The 17,077-nt window shown below is 37.2% G+C and overlaps 1 protein-coding gene across 30 annotated transcripts in view; it reads right to left on the bottom strand.

Moving 5' to 3' along the window:
• Positions 1–17,077, bottom strand: part of LOC114327495 (uncharacterized) — a 677,364-nt gene that overhangs the window by 155,389 nt on the left and 504,898 nt on the right. For 26 of the 30 annotated variants that reach the window (XM_050648891.1, XM_050648865.1, XM_050648867.1 and 23 more), the window contains 9 exons: positions 15,227–15,439; positions 10,430–10,612; positions 8,622–9,113; positions 6,886–8,364; positions 5,224–6,801; positions 4,836–5,144; positions 3,119–3,433; positions 1,398–1,712; positions 1,035–1,340 (listed from right to left, as the gene is read on the bottom strand). In XM_050648891.1, the coding sequence (XP_050504848.1) occupies positions 1,035–1,340; positions 1,398–1,712; positions 3,119–3,433; positions 4,836–5,144; positions 5,224–6,801; positions 6,886–8,364; positions 8,622–9,113; positions 10,430–10,612; positions 15,227–15,439 (5,190 nt within the window). The remainder of the gene's footprint in view (positions 1–1,034; positions 1,341–1,397; positions 1,713–3,118; positions 3,434–4,835; positions 5,145–5,223; positions 6,802–6,885; positions 8,365–8,621; positions 9,114–10,429; positions 10,613–15,226; positions 15,440–17,077) is intronic. The other 4 variants (XM_050648894.1, XM_050648895.1, XM_050648887.1 and 1 more) reach the window with 2 other exon arrangements.

Here is a 17,077-nt window from a genome sequence, read left to right as displayed (position 1 = left end):
AATTGAAAATATTTGAGTTAAAACCCTTTAAACTTAATCACTCATGGAAACATTAACTATAATTATTATAATAAACATGGATGTATTAGATATCACATTAATTAGGCCCCGGGTACCATCTGACCCTCAATTGAGTTAAATTCGTTCCTCACATGTTGAACGATCGTTGGCAACTCAACATCGTTCAACATGTGAGGAACGAATTCAATATCAACAGATGGCAAAAGAAGATTTTAGAGTAGCAGAAAAGGGCAGACAAGCGAAGTCGTGGAAGACCACCTACCAGATGGACCGACGACATTAAAAGAATAGCGACAAACTGGATTGCAGTTGCGCAGGACAGAGAAAGGTGGAGACATCTTGAGGAGGCCTATGTCCGGCAGTGGACAAATTTGGCTGTGTGATGGTGATGATGAGGTAATGATGAATAAAATTGTAACTGACGAGAACTTCGTTAGCAAGATATGTTTTTCCGACGAAGCAATATTAACAACAGTAAACAACTGTCTAGGAATATAAATCGTCAAAATTTAAACTTCAAATTCGTCAAATCGTCAAAATCGTCAAAATGACATGAAAACAAGTGTGGAGCCAATTTTAACGAGATAGGGTTTCATCAAGACGAAGCTCCAGCTCATTTTGTGACTAATGGTAAATGCTAAAAATGCTAAATCTAGCAACGTCAGGTACATGCAATAAATTTCAAATTTTCATGTTGCAAAATAGGTGTATCCCTGTTTTTGTATAATTCGGAGTATCCACTCAAGAGATAATTACGTATTTCCAGAGACTCTTAGTCAACTCACTCTATACATATTTGTTTAAACAATGGTGGTAAGATAGAGTATGTAGGTATTTCATTAGGTAATCAGTTTATTAGTCTTAAAAATCTAGAGAAAATAATAGAATAATGATGAAATGTAAATAATTTCTTTCTACCAGAAATTATCACATCATATGTACGCAGGTAAAGGATTTTTTCAACAATTTCAACCAACAAAGACATGTGGTATTTGCACTGTTGACATTCTTACTGTAATGACATCCAGAGAAGGGATCCCCAGTATATTCGTTGGCACAGTAACATTGAGGGGAATGGTTCACTACTCTACATTCGGCATTTATACCGCAAGACCCTGGGCATGGGTCAGCACATCTTTGGTTAACGCAAGATTGACTAGAAGAACACTCCGAATTAACGGTACACTCTGGCCGACAGTTTGGCGGACGACCAAAGTAATTTGGCAGGCAAGAACATACGGCTCTATCACTGAGCACTCTACAATCAGAGAACAATCCACAAGGGGATGGCACGCACGGGTTAACAATAACAGGTGGCCCTAAAAAGGAAGAAATATAATATTTTTGACCTTCACTAAGCTTCACTGGGATCTTACTTTCTTCTTTGAAGCATCTAGTGAAGGGATCTCCGATGAAACCAACAGGACAACTACATATAGGACTGTGCAGGACAGCTTTACATAGCGCGTTGTGTCCACAAGTGCCTCTACATGGGTCAACGCATCTCATATTTTGACAGGCTAGATCACTGGGACATTCGGAATTGACCATACATTCTGGTCTACAGTAAGGTGGGGCGTTTATGCAACCTTCGAGACAAGAGCAAACTGGTCTATCGTTTTGGACTCGACATACGCTATAAGGACCGCAAGGTGATGGTACACAAGGATTTCTTCTTGGTGGTTCGATTTCTATTGAAGGAATGAGGTCTTAGTATGCCGATTTTGCTGATTGCCGCTCATTTCTGTCTCAGTAGTCGTGTATTATAAATATTTTAAATATAAGATATCGATGGTTTATAAAAGGAATCGATGAATGAGATGATTTTTTATTTTTTGTAATATTTCTCTAATCACAATGTTACTCCCAGTAGGGGAACCAATATCAAATAGCCATTTTGAGCATATTCAAAAGCTCGAACTTTAAAAATAAAAAGTGAAACATGCGAATCTATTATTAAGAACAAGGAAAACAAGATAGCTGATGGTTATGAAGAACCTCCAGAAATCATGTAGGTATGTTTTTCATGTATATAAAACTATGAGAAGAAAAAATAAGCCATACACAGTTTGGTTTTCGGAATGCAGTGGATACGAGTGAAACATTGAAATAAATATCTGTGATCTAAGACTTATTAGCAATATTTACTGGAACCAACATCGTCTATACGTACAGAGGCAGGCGAATCGGATAATATCAAGATCAAACGTGGAGTCCGACAGGGATATATATTATCACTCTTGCTGTTCAACACACACTTTAAGGAAATCTATCATGAAGCTGTAGAGGATGTTGAAACCGAATTGTGAATTAACGGAGAATGTATCAATACCATCAGATACGCGGATGACACGGTGGTATTCGCTGACAGTTATGAGGCCCTGCAGGAGCTAATAAATAGGATCACAGAAGTAAGTCAGATATATGGATTTTAACTTAACATTACGAAAACAAAATGTATGATGATCTCTAAGAAGGAACAGCAATTTGTACGAATTAGTGTAAATGGCCAATCTTGATTGATAATACATGGATTACTGCAATCTAGTTTTACAACGAAAAATAGAAGGAAAACGTGGACCAGGAAAACGAAGGGTTTCCTGGCTGAAAAATCTATATACGACAAGAATCACAAATCTTTTCAGAGCAGCAGTGTGCAAAGTACAAATTGCCATTCTGGTCACCAACATCCGAAACAGATAGGCACTACAAGAAGAAGAAAAAGAAGAACATAATATTAAAACAGCGGCCGCAGGAGTCGATTTTCAATTTGAAATTCTGATTTTTCTACGTTTCCACAAGACTTTCCATCAATCGCACCATTAATATTAAAGTGGCATAATTCAAAACATATTTAATAATATAGTGGCACAACTCAAAAAAGAGGTGTACGAATGTGCGTTAGCACTAAATCGATAAAGGGCACTATATTCAGTCGTTTTTTGACTAAACTCAAAACACTGGCATAACTCAAAATTTTGAAATTTTGAGTTATGCCAGTTTATTATTAAAGGTGCGAATGTTGCTTTTTGTTTTTCTAAGAGTACTAAGACAGAAATTCGAGCAACAATTCATTTTGTTTTGTAGCATGTCTTACGTGGTATTTCCCTACAATGACCCAACGCGTTTCCTGTAAATCCTTGGATACAATAGCATTGGGGATTGTGATTTATAACTGTACACTCTGCGTTTATTCCACAACTTCCAGCACAGGGGTTTTTACATTTCATGGCCAAACAACTCTTATCATGGGGGCAATCGTTATTGGACACACATTCTGGTCTACAGCCCGAATAGGGGTCTCCATGGTAATCTGGGATGCAGGTGCATGCACCTGCACCGTTTCTTTCAGTACATATGGCGTTAGAGCCACACGGGGAAGGGTTGCACGGGTGGTGAGGTTCCTCTATAACTACAAGAAGAAAAAGAAGCGAGTAGAGAACATGTACATGCATTAGCTACAAAAGAAAAGAGTATAGTTTGTTCATAATGTACATACAAGAAAGGCTAAATAGAGTAACTACAAAAGAATAAGGATGGTGATAATGTAAAAATGTGAAAGCAAAAATGAATATATGCATTTTTACACCATATTTTGATTTACCCATATTTAGCAATATTCATTATGTATTTATTTATATCTGCAATTTTCACGATACTATAATTTTCTAAAATAAAAGGGTACCCCCCGTTAAGATAAGCAAAATGTCCACACTCCCAGAATTTTTTTTTTCATTTTTTTACGTTATATGTGATTAAAAAATTAGAGGCAGCGCAATTTTAGACCGCAAGCCCCCCTTTCCCTTCATCATGAAAACGTAATGTTTTTGTTTTTATTTTTTTTTTCAATTATCAATCAATTTAAAAATTTCAAAAAATTCACACACGTAGTTGAGGCTTTTATAAAATTTATAAAATTTGTCTATTTTTATAGACATGTAAGTTGAGTGCACATAACCTAAAACTGAATTTTTTTTCAAAGCAAACTTTTTAAAACTAACTTAATGATAATACACTTAAAACAACCTTTTTTTGGAGATGCAACAGGTCTAATTTTTTTATTTTGTGTATTTTATTAAAATGTATATATATATATATATTTCTGATTTTTTACAGATTTTTCTCGTGCGTCACCTTAAAAAACTCGATAAACTGGTTTTTAGGGACTGTTGGGGTTTTCCCTATTTTATAGACTTCCTACCTTTAGAGGTTTTATAAACCTCTAAAAACCCGCTTTTCTGGTTTTGAAGATGGCGCACTTTACGGAAAGATCTGTGAAAATGAGAAATGTATTGTTTGATAAAATACAACAGATAGAAAAGAAATTAGACACGTAGCCGTCTCCAAAAAAGTTATTTTAAATTTATTATGATTAAGTTTGTTTTTAAAAAGCCTTTTCCGAAAAAAATTCATTTTTAGGTTATGTACCTACACTTAACCTACGGGTCTACCAAAAATAGATTAGTTTTGTAAAAGTCTAAACTAAGCGTTGGAATTTTTTGAAATTTTTAAGTTGACTTCGACCTATTGAAAAAAAAAAAAAAATAAAAACGAAAAAATTACATTTTTGTTACGAGGAGGGGGATGACGAGCTAAACTTGCGCTGCTTTAATTTTTAGTCACATGGAACGTAAAAAAATAAAAAAAATTGAATTCTGGAAGTGAGGGCATTTTGCCTATCTTAACGGTTGTACTCGTTGTTACTTTAAAACTACTTTAAAGTTTAAAACAGACTTAAAATTATTAATTTGCTGGTTTCTTTTTCGATGCAATAATTATATGTATTATGAAATATAAAAGTTCATGCAACTTACCAGCCTCTACGTTGCAGCCAGAGAATGGATCTCCTTCGAAGCCTGGCAGGCAGCTGCAGATGGGCCTGTGGTTGACTACGTTACATTGAGCATTGAATCCACAGGAGCCGGTACAAGGGTCTTTGCATTTTTGACCTACGCAGGCCAGGCTAAGAGGACAGTCCTGATCGATCAAACATTCTGGGCGGCAGTTAGGTGGTACTCCATACATATCAGGTAGGCAAGAACAGCTCGCTCTGTTGTCAATGGTTCTGCATTCTGCGTTGGCTCCACAAGGGGATGGAATGCACGGTGTAATACTTGGTTTAACTGTAAAAGACAGTCTGTTAGTCAAATGGTACTCAATGGTACTCAATGGTACTTAACTCTATCATCAAACAGTACTTACCAATCTTGGTACATTGTATGAATGGATCTCCATAGTGATTAGGTGGACAGCTACAGATTGGATTGTGGTTGTGTACCTGGCATCTTGCTGCTATTCCGCAAGTACCGACACAAGGATCCTGGCACTTTTGATTGATACAAGCCTTATCAGATGTACACTCGGAAGTAACAAGACATTCGGGGCGACAAGCTGGAGGTACCCCGAAGTATCCTACTTGGCATGAACAGATGGCTTGGTCGTTTTTCATCCTACAAACACTATTAGGACCACAAGGTGTTGGTTCACAAGGATTAACTTCGACTGGCTTTTGTCTACAAGCGGTAAATGGATCTCCTATTAATCCTCGTCCACAAGCACAAACTGGTACATGGTTGACTACAGTGCACTCTGCATTGATTCCACAAAGACCTTGACAAGGATCTCTACAATGTTGCGAAAGACAAGCTAAGTGGCTGGCACATTCTGAATTCATAGTACACTCGGGTCTGCAACCTCCAACGTAAGCGTTACCAATGTATGGAGGAATGCAGGTACATCGAGCAATATTATCTTGAACAGTACATTGCGAATTCTCAGCACAAGGTGAAGGATTGCATGGATCTACTGGTCTGATGACTGGTGGGATTCTAGAGCAGCTTATAAAAGCATCACCTTCGTATCCAGGTTTGCAACTACAGAATGGATTATGGTTGACAACATCACATTTAGCATTTCTGCCACAAAGTTCTACACAAGGATTCACACACTTTTCTCTAACGCAGGCTTTATCTCTTGGACACTCTTGGCTTATGGTACACTCAGGTCGACAATACGGTGGACTGCCTATGTAATCAGCGATACAGGAGCATACAGGATGGTTTTCTTTGACTTGACAGATAGAGTTAGGTCCACAAGGGGATGGCACACAAGGATTTTCATTTGTTTTAGGTTTATCTGTTGTTGGTGGAGTATAACAGCCGACGAAAGGATCGCCTTGTTGTCCTGGGGCACAGCTACATATTGGATTATGGTTAATGACTGTACATAAAGCGTTGGCACCACATGTTCCAGTACATGGATTAACACATTTCTGATTCACACAAGCATAAGTTTGTGGACATTCCGAACTCACAATACATTCAGGTTTGCAAACCGGTGGAACGCCATAATAGTTAGGCAGACAAGAACAGGTAGCAAAACCTTGATGCGATATCAGACATCTACTGAAAGGTCCACATGGTGAAGGATCACATGGATTTGGACCCGGTAAAGGCTCAACTGATGGTTTGAATTCATAACAACTAACAAACGGATCTCCCGTGAAATGAGGTGGACAAGCACATATCGGAACATGGTTGACTACGTCACATTGAGCTCCTACGCCACATACTCCAGCACATGGATCCACACATTTGTTGTTAATACAGGCCTTGCTCAAAAGACAATCTGGATTGACTACACATTCTGGACGACAAGCGATCCAAGGGTTTCCATAAAATCCTGGTTTGCAAGAGCAAGATAAAGCGTTGTGGACTTGGTTGCATTCTGCGTTTTCCCCGCACATTACAGTTTCACAAGTTTGCACATGCGGTTGAGGACCTGCGGAAAAAAGATTTTTCATCAGAAATATACTCAAACAAAAATTTCAAAAACAAGCTGTTATATTGGATTATAAAAACTTACTTAAAGGTATTGAGCAGTGCTGGAATGGATCTCCCACCAAACCTTGTGGGCAGCTACATATTGGTGTATGTAATACAACTGAACACAAGGCATTAACACCGCAACTTCCAGGACATGGATCGGCACAAGTATATCCTAGACAGGCTCTATCGAAGGGACAATCTGCATTTGTTAAACACTCTGGTCGACATTGAGGATTGTATGGTGCTTGAGGCCCCAAACATGGATCACAGATGGCTATTTCTGTACCCCATATGCTACATTCCATATTTCCACAAGGTGAAGGTGTGCAAGGATGGACAGTTACATTGGGATATGATGGGATAGAAATGATCGGCGTTGGTATACATTGGAAGAACGGATCACCCATGAAACCTTGAGGACAAACACAAGTAGCTGTGTGATCTCTGACTTGACAGCTAGCGTGCACACCACAGAGGTGTCCCGCTGCACATGGATCTATACAATGTCTGTTTAAGCAAGCTTTGTTCAGAGGACAGTCCGAGTTAAGAACACATTCAGGTTGACAGCCGAAAGTAGGATCACCTACAAAGTCAGGTAGACATGAACATACTGCTCTGCCATTGAGGTTTTGACAGAGTGTATTGATTCCACAAGGTGAAGGTAAGCAGGGGTTTTCTGGTAGAGGTTGTGGTAGTTCGTAACACCTGATTACTGGATTACCGGTTAAACCGTATTCACAGGCACATACTGGATGATGTCTTTCCACTTTGCAACTAGCATGTATTCCACAAGCACCAGGACATGGATCTTTGCATTTATAACCTATACAAGCCTTGTTGTTAGGACAGTTATCATCGACAACACACTCGTATCCATGACAACCGCCGGGTCCTATTGGGTCTCCTCCGAAACCTTCGGGGCACTTACATAACGAATTGCCTTCTGGTGTTACTGTACATTGAGCACCTGGTCCACAAGGATTTGGTACGCATGGTGTTGCGGGTTGTAGTCTACAACCAGTGTAAGGATTTCCAATAAAGCCTTGTCTGCAGAAACACTGTTCCTCATCGTTGGTGATGTAGCAGTCTGCATTTGCTCCACAAGGACCTGGACTGCAAAGGTTAATTTTAGGCTCGATACAATTTCTGTAAGGATTTCCGTTAGTACCAACTGGACAGAAGCAAATTGGATCGCGCAGAGGATCACAATAAGCGCCATGACCACATGGGTTCGGTTCGCATGGATTTTTGGCTTCCACGCATCCTCTTATGGTGTTTATATTTTCAATATAGCCTGGTAGACAAGTACATTTGGCAAAACCGTTACTTAGGACAGCGCATTGGGTGTTAGGGCCGCATGGGGATGGATCGCAAGGGTTGATTGGAAGAGAACATGGAATGTGGGGTGGTGTTCCTTCGTATTCTGGTAGACAGAAGCAAACGGCATTGCCTCCCACTACTCTGCAACCAGAGTTTGGACCGCATGGATTTGGTGAGCATTCGTCGCCTTCAGGAACTAAAAACAATGAAGGATATATAGTAAAGTATTACCATCTATCTAAGAGACTCATTAATAGTCAGTTCAGTGGGATGCTAGTGTTCGAGGTGTAGAATTATATAAACAAGGGATCATTTCATAAAACTGGTAGATCTCTTGTTTATGGAGTTTCACACTTCGAACAATAGTACCCCACTTAGCTGAGTATTAACGAGTCTCTTAGATATTTTGTTAGACTTCTGACTTTCAAAGTCTGCTCTAATTAGCATACTCACTGCAATTTTTAAATGGATTTCCAGTCAGACCTTTTGGACAGAAGCATATAGGATTGCCTTCGTCTAATTCGCAAAGTGCATTCAGTCCACATGGATTGGGTTCGCACGGATTTCTTGGTGGTTGGCATGCTACTAGAGCATCTCCTTGGTATCCTGGTGGGCATTTACAAGTAGGAACATGATAGAGTACGTCGCATACAGCATTAAAGCCACACTTGCATGGAGATGTACATAGGCCGTTGATACAAGCTTCGTGTGTTGGACATTCACTGTCAGCTCTGCAACCGATGGTAGCGTAGCACTCTGTATACGGATTACCGTCAAAGCCTGGAAGACAACGGCATTCGATACCGTGATCCTTTGGTAGACATTCGGCGTTTTCACCACAAGATTCTTCATCGCAAGGGTTTATACAGATTCTGTTTAGCCTGTCGCATAGTTTGTTGGGTGGACAGTCTTCGTTGTATTGACATATTGGTTTGTAGTTTTCAACTAAAAATAAAATAATTATTATTTGGCGTATTAGGTACAAAAATATTTAACTCTATTATGGATATAAAAGGCTGGGCTAAAACAATATTCAAGGGAGTAAAATATAAAATGAATGAATGACGTTATCAAAAAAAGAAAAACTTGGGGCCAAAAGGTTTTCGAAGCCGACATATAGAGAACTCTAATAAAAAAACCACGGTTTCTAATGCCGAAAACCAGGAAACTTCTAGAGAAAATCCGAACGCCTTAGGCCAGGTAGAAATCTTCCATTCCAAAGAAATCTTTCAAGTTATAAAGCAAGAAACGACAAATTCTGTCAGAGTAACAGTGTTGCAAAGCAAGGCTGCAAAGCTAGCTGGCATATCTAAAGCCAAAATCAGTAAGTTGGTGAAACAAGGTCAAGATTACATACAAGCAAAAAGGGCTGTAATCAATGTCAATTTTATCAAGGCCGTTTAAAAGGCAAACGAAATATTATCAAAGCCATTAGAGCCATGACAAAACAAAAACAAACTCAGAAGGCCAAAGGTCCAAAAAGGACAAGGTCAGATGAAAGCACACACAAAAACCCAAAAACCAACGCATAGGGAAAACACCAAGAACGGAGTGTGTGACTTTCAACGAAGCTGCATTTTCTGTTAAGTTTACGGCAGTACTAACAGAATTGAAAGAGGCCAAGATGGACGTGGGTAAGCTAAAAGCAGTCCAAAAAGCCAGCTTAGTTGCTAATGAAGAAATTCCGGAAGTAGGACCTCAGATTCTTTTGATGGAGGGAAGTTAGAGCTTATAGAAGCCTAGAAAAATAGAGTTCTGAATCTAGATTAAGCAAGCAGCAGCGAGAATTCGCATCACAGAGGACACGAAGATCATTGGAAAATGACGTTAAAAGGCAAGGTCGGCTAGACCGAGATTCAGCAAGCACGACAATATCAGGAAACTTCAGAGGAAGCGACCAGTAGAAGGGAGGGTGACTGGGTGCAGCTTCTTTGACATTGAGGTCTAGAAACTGATGAAGAACGACACGCAAGGTTGTCTTAAGAAGCCATACTTCGCTCAACTCTCCAAAGTGTGCAAAATCTTTAAGAAATTGCCAGTAGAAAGGACCGTAGCCGAGAGGCAACATCTCCAGCTGGAGACCGGTTGAAAAATTGAAGGAATTTAGAAAAAAATTGGAGGGAGTCATAAAAAATTGGAGGGAGGTACGATACAGTATGAGGAGGAAAAAATTTAGTGGAGTGACTACAGGCAATTACTTGGATCATAATAGGGCAAAATCACTAGTTCTGTAATGGATTCAATACTAAAAATTAACTTACCATATTGACACTCCACGTAGCCGTTACCATGGTATCCCTCTTCGCAACTGCAGTCACAGCCGTGGTTGGTATTTATACAGACAGCATGCTGTGCGCATGGGTTCTTGACGTCGCAAGGTCTTTGGCAAGAATTGCCTATGCATGCTTCGGTTAGAGGACATTCTTCGTTTCTTGTGCAAGTCACTAGATTGGAAAGAGTGCAGAGAAAATAGTAAGAGAAAGTGAAGGCTACTCTATCTAAGAACATTTTTATATATTTACATCTATTGAAAGATGAAAGTTATGTACTTTGCTCTACATTTTGTTGTGGTTGAGAAATTTATGATCAATAGAAAAAGTTGAAGATGTTAAAGATACTAACAAAGAGTGATTACCTTTAACAAAATACTTTTTACATGAACAAATTATTTTTACAAAAAATATTTATATTTGTACAGGTTATAGTTGTTGATTATTTTTGTTAATTAATAAACAATTATTATTTAATTAGTTTCTGTAGGGCAATTAATTACATTTGAGATGACTCGGACTTATTTAAATGTTTTTGTTGATTTATATTAATTTGAATTTGGTGCTTTTCACAACACTGGTTAGGAAATCACATACATTTTATTTTTTTTAGTTTAATATCTTGTTAATGTCAAAAATGTTAGCATAGGAAAAAGCTTCTAGACATATCTCATCTAGTTACATCTTTTTCGTGCCGTCTAGGAATTTGGTCCTCTGCGATTTTCGATTTAGGTGATTCTTATTGATCATCTTCACTGTTACTTTCTTTCTTCATTCTTAAGATGCCTATCCGCTAAAGATGTTGCCGGCTATCATGACTATTTCCACTTTATTTGGTGCTGCTTTCAATAGTTCAGTAGCAGATAGATTATAGAACTATAGAATTAATACTTTTGCTAACTTGTGCTTTTTCATAGTTAAAACAATTTCATATTACTTACCGAGTGTGTTAATGACTTCATCATTTAATACACGATCTATGAAATTCTCAATATCCTTCTGTAGCACTCCATTTCAAGGCCTCCAGTCGTTTAAGTCATGCTTATGTTAGTGTTGTGACATTATCGTAAGGAAGAACCAAAAATCCACTGCATCGAAGGCATGTCTTGATTGTAATTGGCAAATAAAGTCCATTTTTTATCTCCCATAGAATAATTTCAGGGATGTACTATGTTCTTGTCATATCTTCTTGGTGTTTTTCATATAATCTTTTGTAGAAAGTTTCCTCTATATCGAGTATTCACAATCACAATTTTTTACTTCTTGTCATCTTGTATTTGTGTTTCGCAGATGTTCTTTCTATCGTGAGACATTTTTGTTTAAGGATTTTTAAACTATAATTCTCTTTTATTATTTTGGTAAATTTTTCTTATATTTTCTCATATCGCTTCCACTAGCATTTGAAATCCCTTTATTCAATCGTCTCAATTTTTCAATTTTTCTCCGTACTTGTTACTTGTCTTCGTTATTTCATTAATTTATATACGTCTAAATTCAGTATTTTTTTCTTTATCCGTCTCTTTTGGACAACATTTTTCTTTTGGGCATCTTTTATTCCAGTCGTAATTCCACATTATGTTAAGTTCACAATAGCATTTTCCGTAAACTGCACATCGTTTAAGTTCTTTTTAACTATTTTTTGAAATGTATTTGTTCTAGATCCATTGGTACATCTACCTGGACTATTCTCTGGTAGCTACCAATTGTAAGATTATGCAGCGCTATTATACGTTGGATCATATAATATCTCGACTGCGTAGAGTAAATTCCTGTTTCAATAACCTATTCTTCGTTCATTTTTTTCTCAATACCCATGTCTACAATTGAATTTCTTGTTTTTATCTATTTTTTCGTTGAAATCGCCAACTAGTGCAATGAGTTGGATACTTTTCCAGGAATTCAGTTACATAGTCATAGGGAATTTTCAGTTCTTCGTCATATTTTTTTGTTTTATTAATGTTTTGTGAATGTTTTTCTTGAAAACAAAACCTATTCTGCCTTCAGAAATGATTTCCTGTTTTCTGTAATAAGACGTTTGGCTGATTCTAGGATATGTTGGTGTTCTCCTAATACCCACCATGTTTCATTTGACCAGTATCAGCAGCAGTACAGAAAACAATGTTTTCCAGTTCTCAAGTTGTAGGAGTTAGTACATTCAAATTACTGTAAATTGTTCCATATACTGTTTTACCTATTCCTTGTCTTATTTTGCTTAAGTTTGCCTACCAGTGAAATGTGATCCGATTTTACGTCTGCACCACCAAGATATCTTCTAACTAATTTCTGACAATATCATTTGTGCAATCTTGTATATATATATATCCAATCCTGTTACTCCATAAAGGAGCATAGGGCATCCACGAAGCTTCTCAATTCTCCTCTATTTCTGGCCATGGTTGCTATTTCTCCTCAGGTTTTCTTCATACTTTTGTGGTCTTCTTCAATGGTACTTCTCCATGTTTTGGTCGGGCGTCCTCTGTTTCTTCGTCCAACTGCATTCCATTTGAGTGCCTGTTTTGTTATGTCTGCATTTTCTTTTTTCAGGGTGTGTCCCAGCCAGTTCCACCTTTTCCTCTTTATTGTTGTCCTGATGGGTTCTTGTTTGGTTTTCCTCCATATTGCTACATTTGTTATGGTATTGGGCCAATATACCTTTAGAATTTTACGTAGACGTCTATTTACAAACACTTGGATTTTATTTACATTTCCGTCAGTGATTGCCCATGTTTCACTCCCATAAAGTAGCACAGTTTTCACGTTACTATTAAATAGCCTTATTTTAGTATATTGACTGATCTGTGTTGATCTCCATATATATGAGAGGGTTCCAAAGGCTTGTTGTGCTTTTCGTATTCTCTGTTTAATATCTGCTTGAGCTCCACCTTTTTTACTGATTATACTGCCTAGGTAGCAAAATTCTTGAACCTGTTTTATTTCTTGTTGGTTCATGTATAGTTTATTACAGTTAGTTACTCCTATTCTCATCTCTACTGTCTTATTCGTGTTGATTTTAAGACCCACTTCTGCCGATTTTACCTCTAGCTTCCTTAACATGCTCTTCATATCATCTATTGTGTTCGCTACAAAACAGATATCATCTGCGTATTCCATATCTGCTAGTTTCTTGTTCTGAAGGTAGTTCCAAGGGATCCCATTTTTTCTTTCAATTGTTTTTTCCAGTATATGATTAAGACATATATTGAAGAGCAAAGGTGACAGTATGCAACCTTGTTTTAAACCTACTTCAATTGGTATTTTATCTGTCATTTGCCCTTTATGCAATACCTGACATGTTGTTTTCTGATACATCATTTTGATTATTCCAATGATCTTAGGAGGTAATTTATTTAGCCTTAAGATTTTCCACAGGGCTGTATGTTTTATGCTGTCGAAGGCTTTAGCAAAGTCTATAAAGGCCATTATCAAGGCTGCGTTTTTCTCTATAGTTTCGTTTATGATGATTCTTGCCGTCGAAATTTGGTCTATACAGGATCTTCCCCTTCTGAAACCCGCTTGTTCTTTTCTGAGAGTTCTGTCTATTATATTGTTGATTCTTTGATGAACGATACATGCTAATATTTTATTTATGGAACATAACAGCGTTATTCCTCTTCAGTTTTCGCATAGCTGTACGTCCCCTTTTTTTGGGAGCTTAACTATAATTCCATTATTCCATTCCGTGGGTAGGATTTCTTCAGCCCATATATCTGCAAATAGTGGTGCTATTACCTCCATGGTTCTCTCAGTGTCCGCTTTCCACAGTTCTGCTGGGATAGTGTCCATTCCCGCTGCCTTATTGTTCCTCAGGTGCCGGATTGCTTCAGCTATTTCTTTTTTCGTTGGAGTTTCCTCGTTTTTCCTTAGATAATTTTCATTTGGCACTACGTCGTTACCCTCTTGGAACGGTGGCTCATTTTCTTCTTCTGTGGTACAATCTTGTGGTTGATCTCCTTCTGTGGTTTCTTCTTCTGCAATCTTGTGGTGATCTCCAAATATATTGGTACAACCGTTCAGTGGTAACTTGAAGAAAGTATTAGTGGCTACAAGTTCTTCCTCTATAGTGAACATGCTTAGTGTTTCACCGCTTTTAATTTTTAACTCAATTTAAATTGCGCTATGATCATAGGCGTAACCAGGGGGTGGTTTTGGGGGTTATAACCCCCCCCCTTTTGGATGTACTTTAAGCTCTATACGCTTAACACCATTATTATTCCATACCCCCCAGATACCTTCAAGTAGATGTAACCCCCCCTTAGGATCGTCCTGGTTACACCTCTGGCTATGCTCGTACCACAATTTTCTTGTCCGATCTTGGTATTAAAGTCTCCCTTAGTAAATCGTTACAGGACTCGTCTGGAACGTCTTCAGATTTATCAGCTTGAAGCATATTCCTGAATAATGATCATCTTGATTGGGTAGGAGTTAATTTGTATATTGATTATTCTTTCTGAGCATGCATTCTCAACAGCTTGAAGTTTCTCGATACGCTGTAGGTGGGTCTTCTAAATCTTTATGCTTTTGTGGTTAAACTCTGAAGAACTTGACCAGGATATAAGAATATCCAATCTTAAGAACTTAAGGAAATATTATTTTCAACCTTCGATAGGAGATGTAACTTGGAACTCTGGAATTGAAGCTAAACTCTTATCAAAAAGTTTTGAAACAATTTTGAAAAAGATCTCTGATTTGCGTAGTATAAATGACTATTTAAATCAAATTGTCTTTACAAGATAATCCACCAGTGTGTGAAAAGCACCAAATTCACATGTAACGTGGTAGTTATCTTACTTGTAGGTGTTTTGAAGCAGTTAGTGGCGGGATTTCCTTCGTATCCCGTGGGACATGAGCAAATTGGCCTGTGAATCTTTGTCTGACATATGGCAGTTTCAGCACAGGCGTTCGTAAATTCGCAAGGGTTCCGACACTGAGACATGTAACACGCCTCACTTTCGAGGCAGTCCATATCAGACTTGCAAGATTTTGGCACGGGCGTGGGGCGTTCTGGTGGACAGTTATTTATTAACATATTAGTACATTATTGAGCGTTTCAACACGTTAGCTGCCAGGAACATATTTTATACATAAAAAGTGCACCAAGAGACAATTAGTAAATGATCAAATTGAGTTGAATCAAAATAAATAAACGTTTATTTTTACACGAATGAAGTGAATTTTGTAGCTACTAATAACATTTTAAACTCTACATGTATATGGGACAAGAAGTTAACACTATAGTCGTCTACAGAAATTTGGAACCATTAAAAATAAATAGTCTACTATACGCAGATGATATAGTGATTATAGCCAATAATAAAAATAAAATGTAGAAAAACCTTATAGTCGAGGAAATGAAGCATTTTGGCTCGCAATTTTTTCGTCCAGCATGATTTACTTGAAATTTTCACAGAAGGTAGGGAATAGTCCAAGGATCATTTTCTATATCATGCCGCTGTACGCTAAAACCTTGGGGGTGGTTACCACCCCATCTCGGGGGCGGGAATTTTTTATTACATTTTAACCATGTAAATCAGTGTAAAAAGTAATTCTAAGAAAAAAATGTTTTTGACATTTTCTTCGTAAAACTTATATTTTTCGAGTTATTCGCGCTTGAAAGTAACAGTTTTTCGATGAAAAAATCGACTTTTTTAGAGGGTTTTTGAGAATACCTCGAAAAATATGCATTTAATCAAAAAAACTGTAAATATCAAAATTGTATCTATTAGTAACACAAACCAAATTATTTTTCTGTAATATCTTTGAGACCAATACAAACCGAGATACGGCATGTTAAAAGTTAGCTTTTTTCGTCATGTGCATAATTTGAAATATTCAAAGTAAAATAGCGGAAAAACTTTGCATTTTTCAAAGAAAACTAAAGAATCTTTTTTCAAGTATACAGATAGACCTCTCAAAAAATAATAATAAAAAGTTTCTAGCCTAAAAAATTAAGCGACTTATGATCAAAAAAGGTCGGTACCTGCTTTTCTCTATGAAAAAATCAGTCAAAACAACCCCCTAACTACCCTCCTAATTAAAAATTGGTCTTTACCTCTCTGTAATTGCTTTTATATTTATATTATCAATACACTCATGAAGTTTGACCTATTTAAAAGGCCTAATTTTAGAAAAATTGGAGTTTAAAGAAAAATTAATTTTTTGGAATTTCCCGTTTTTCACCTTTTACTTCAAAATATCTCCGAAAATACTGGGGATACGAAAAAAATGATAGACTACTAAATTGTAGCATTTTTAATAACTAAAGTTTCTTTGTGCATAAATTTTCATAACAGTAAACAGTTAGCGAGATATAGTTGTTTAAAACCTCTATTTACGAGCAAACACCCCTTTATTCGAGCCCTTTAAACCCACCCTAATTAAAAACTAAGGGCTCTTACGGAATTTAGTTTACACCTTCTTATAACTCTTTAAAAATCCTACAAAGTTATTTTTGAAAAAATTTTTATCGCCAAAAATGAAGGAGCTATGTTTATAAAACGAATTTTTTTTTCGAAAAATTCGGATAGTCCGCTTATGGATAATGTTCAATGTATGTATAATACCACATAATCGGTTCGTATACTGGAAGATGACTAAAAAACTATTTGTATTAGTATTTGTACATATTTGTAAATTCGTATT

The sequence above is a fragment of the Diabrotica virgifera genome, chromosome 4, assembly GCF_917563875.1.
Source record: "Diabrotica virgifera virgifera chromosome 4, PGI_DIABVI_V3a".
Taxonomy (NCBI): domain Eukaryota; kingdom Metazoa; phylum Arthropoda; class Insecta; order Coleoptera; family Chrysomelidae; genus Diabrotica; species Diabrotica virgifera.
The sequence above is the reverse complement of the archived record's forward strand: the minus strand, read 5'-3'. Positions and strand labels throughout refer to the sequence as shown.